Consider the following 1,009-nt stretch of genomic DNA (forward strand, 5'->3'; position numbering starts at 1 on the left):
AACATTAGATTAAGTGTTAATCCGCCGACTTGACTGGTAAGATTATCGCATAACTTCGCCATGATTGAGGTCGTTTGTCTACATTTCATTCCGTTTTCACAGGTGCGGGAATGTTTTTTAGGTTGGAACTTGTTGGTACAGGTGTCGCATGTGGAAATTTATCACAGGAAACGGAGACCAATGCGCGCAAGCAATGTAGCATGCTGCCTGTATTGTCTTCGAGTCGGTCAAATCAATTGTCCACAGTGGTATATGTATGTGCATCTACAGTGCATCACATTATTACATGTTTTGAGATTATTTACTTTGATGATGTATGCCTTCTGGCTGTTAGGTGTAGTTTTTTGTGTATACGGGAGATACTAGTGATTCATGGTGTGGAAGTGGTACACGGGTGGCCTGCGACTAAACTGTACCTTCGTTGGCTCCACTTCCTACCTCCCCGTTTCTTACGTCGTCCACTCGTTTGTTTCTGTAAATGCTGACTGACGATGGTTTGGTGCCACTGCTGGTTGGCTAGGTGCCGTCATGCAGCACTGGTATTTGTTAAATGTTGGCAGTCCTGATTTTTGTGCTCATTCGCATTCGTTCGTCACATCGACTGAGTTAATGGATTCTTGTAATGCACCATGCCACTTGTGTTCATATTTTTTGGTGAAAGGAATAACTGGCTTGCGTTTGCTAAGTACTTGCGGCATTGTTGTTGTCCTGGCTAATGAATGGGGAAAGGTTGTGCAACTGGTTGTAGTGCGTATGCGCGTAGTATTTTCAATGGTTACGAGTGGGATTTGTTTTTGGTGTTGTTGGCGTTGTTGGGATCTTTAATTCGAATTATGATGGAGATACTGTCAGCGTTGAATGAAACACACTAGATGTTGATTGGTTGTGATGCAGCAAGTTGCGTCAAAACCTTCGTAAGTGTCTTTGTTGAAATATATTTCTTACCTCCAAACAATCCTTCCTCCTCCTCTTCTTCTTCTTGTAACTTATTTGGTAATTTAGGCGCGGT

The 1,009-nt window shown here is 42.7% G+C and overlaps 1 protein-coding gene across 1 annotated transcript; it reads left to right on the forward strand. All coding sequences in view use genetic code 11, as the record gives it.

Annotated features, from left to right (window-relative positions):
* Window positions 1-110: 110 nt before the first annotated feature.
* Window positions 111-918, forward strand: EGR_11327 (hypothetical protein; the record flags this gene model as incomplete). Its single annotated transcript, XM_024500566.1, has 2 exons — window positions 111-254; window positions 895-918. 2 exons carry the CDS (start codon window positions 111-113, stop codon window positions 916-918), a joined length of 168 nt encoding a protein of 55 aa, XP_024345020.1.
* Window positions 919-1,009: the final 91 nt, after the last annotated feature.

Source organism: Echinococcus granulosus (genome assembly GCF_000524195.1).
Source record: "Echinococcus granulosus chromosome Unknown EG_S00960, whole genome shotgun sequence".
NCBI classification, from domain to species: domain Eukaryota; kingdom Metazoa; phylum Platyhelminthes; class Cestoda; order Cyclophyllidea; family Taeniidae; genus Echinococcus; species Echinococcus granulosus.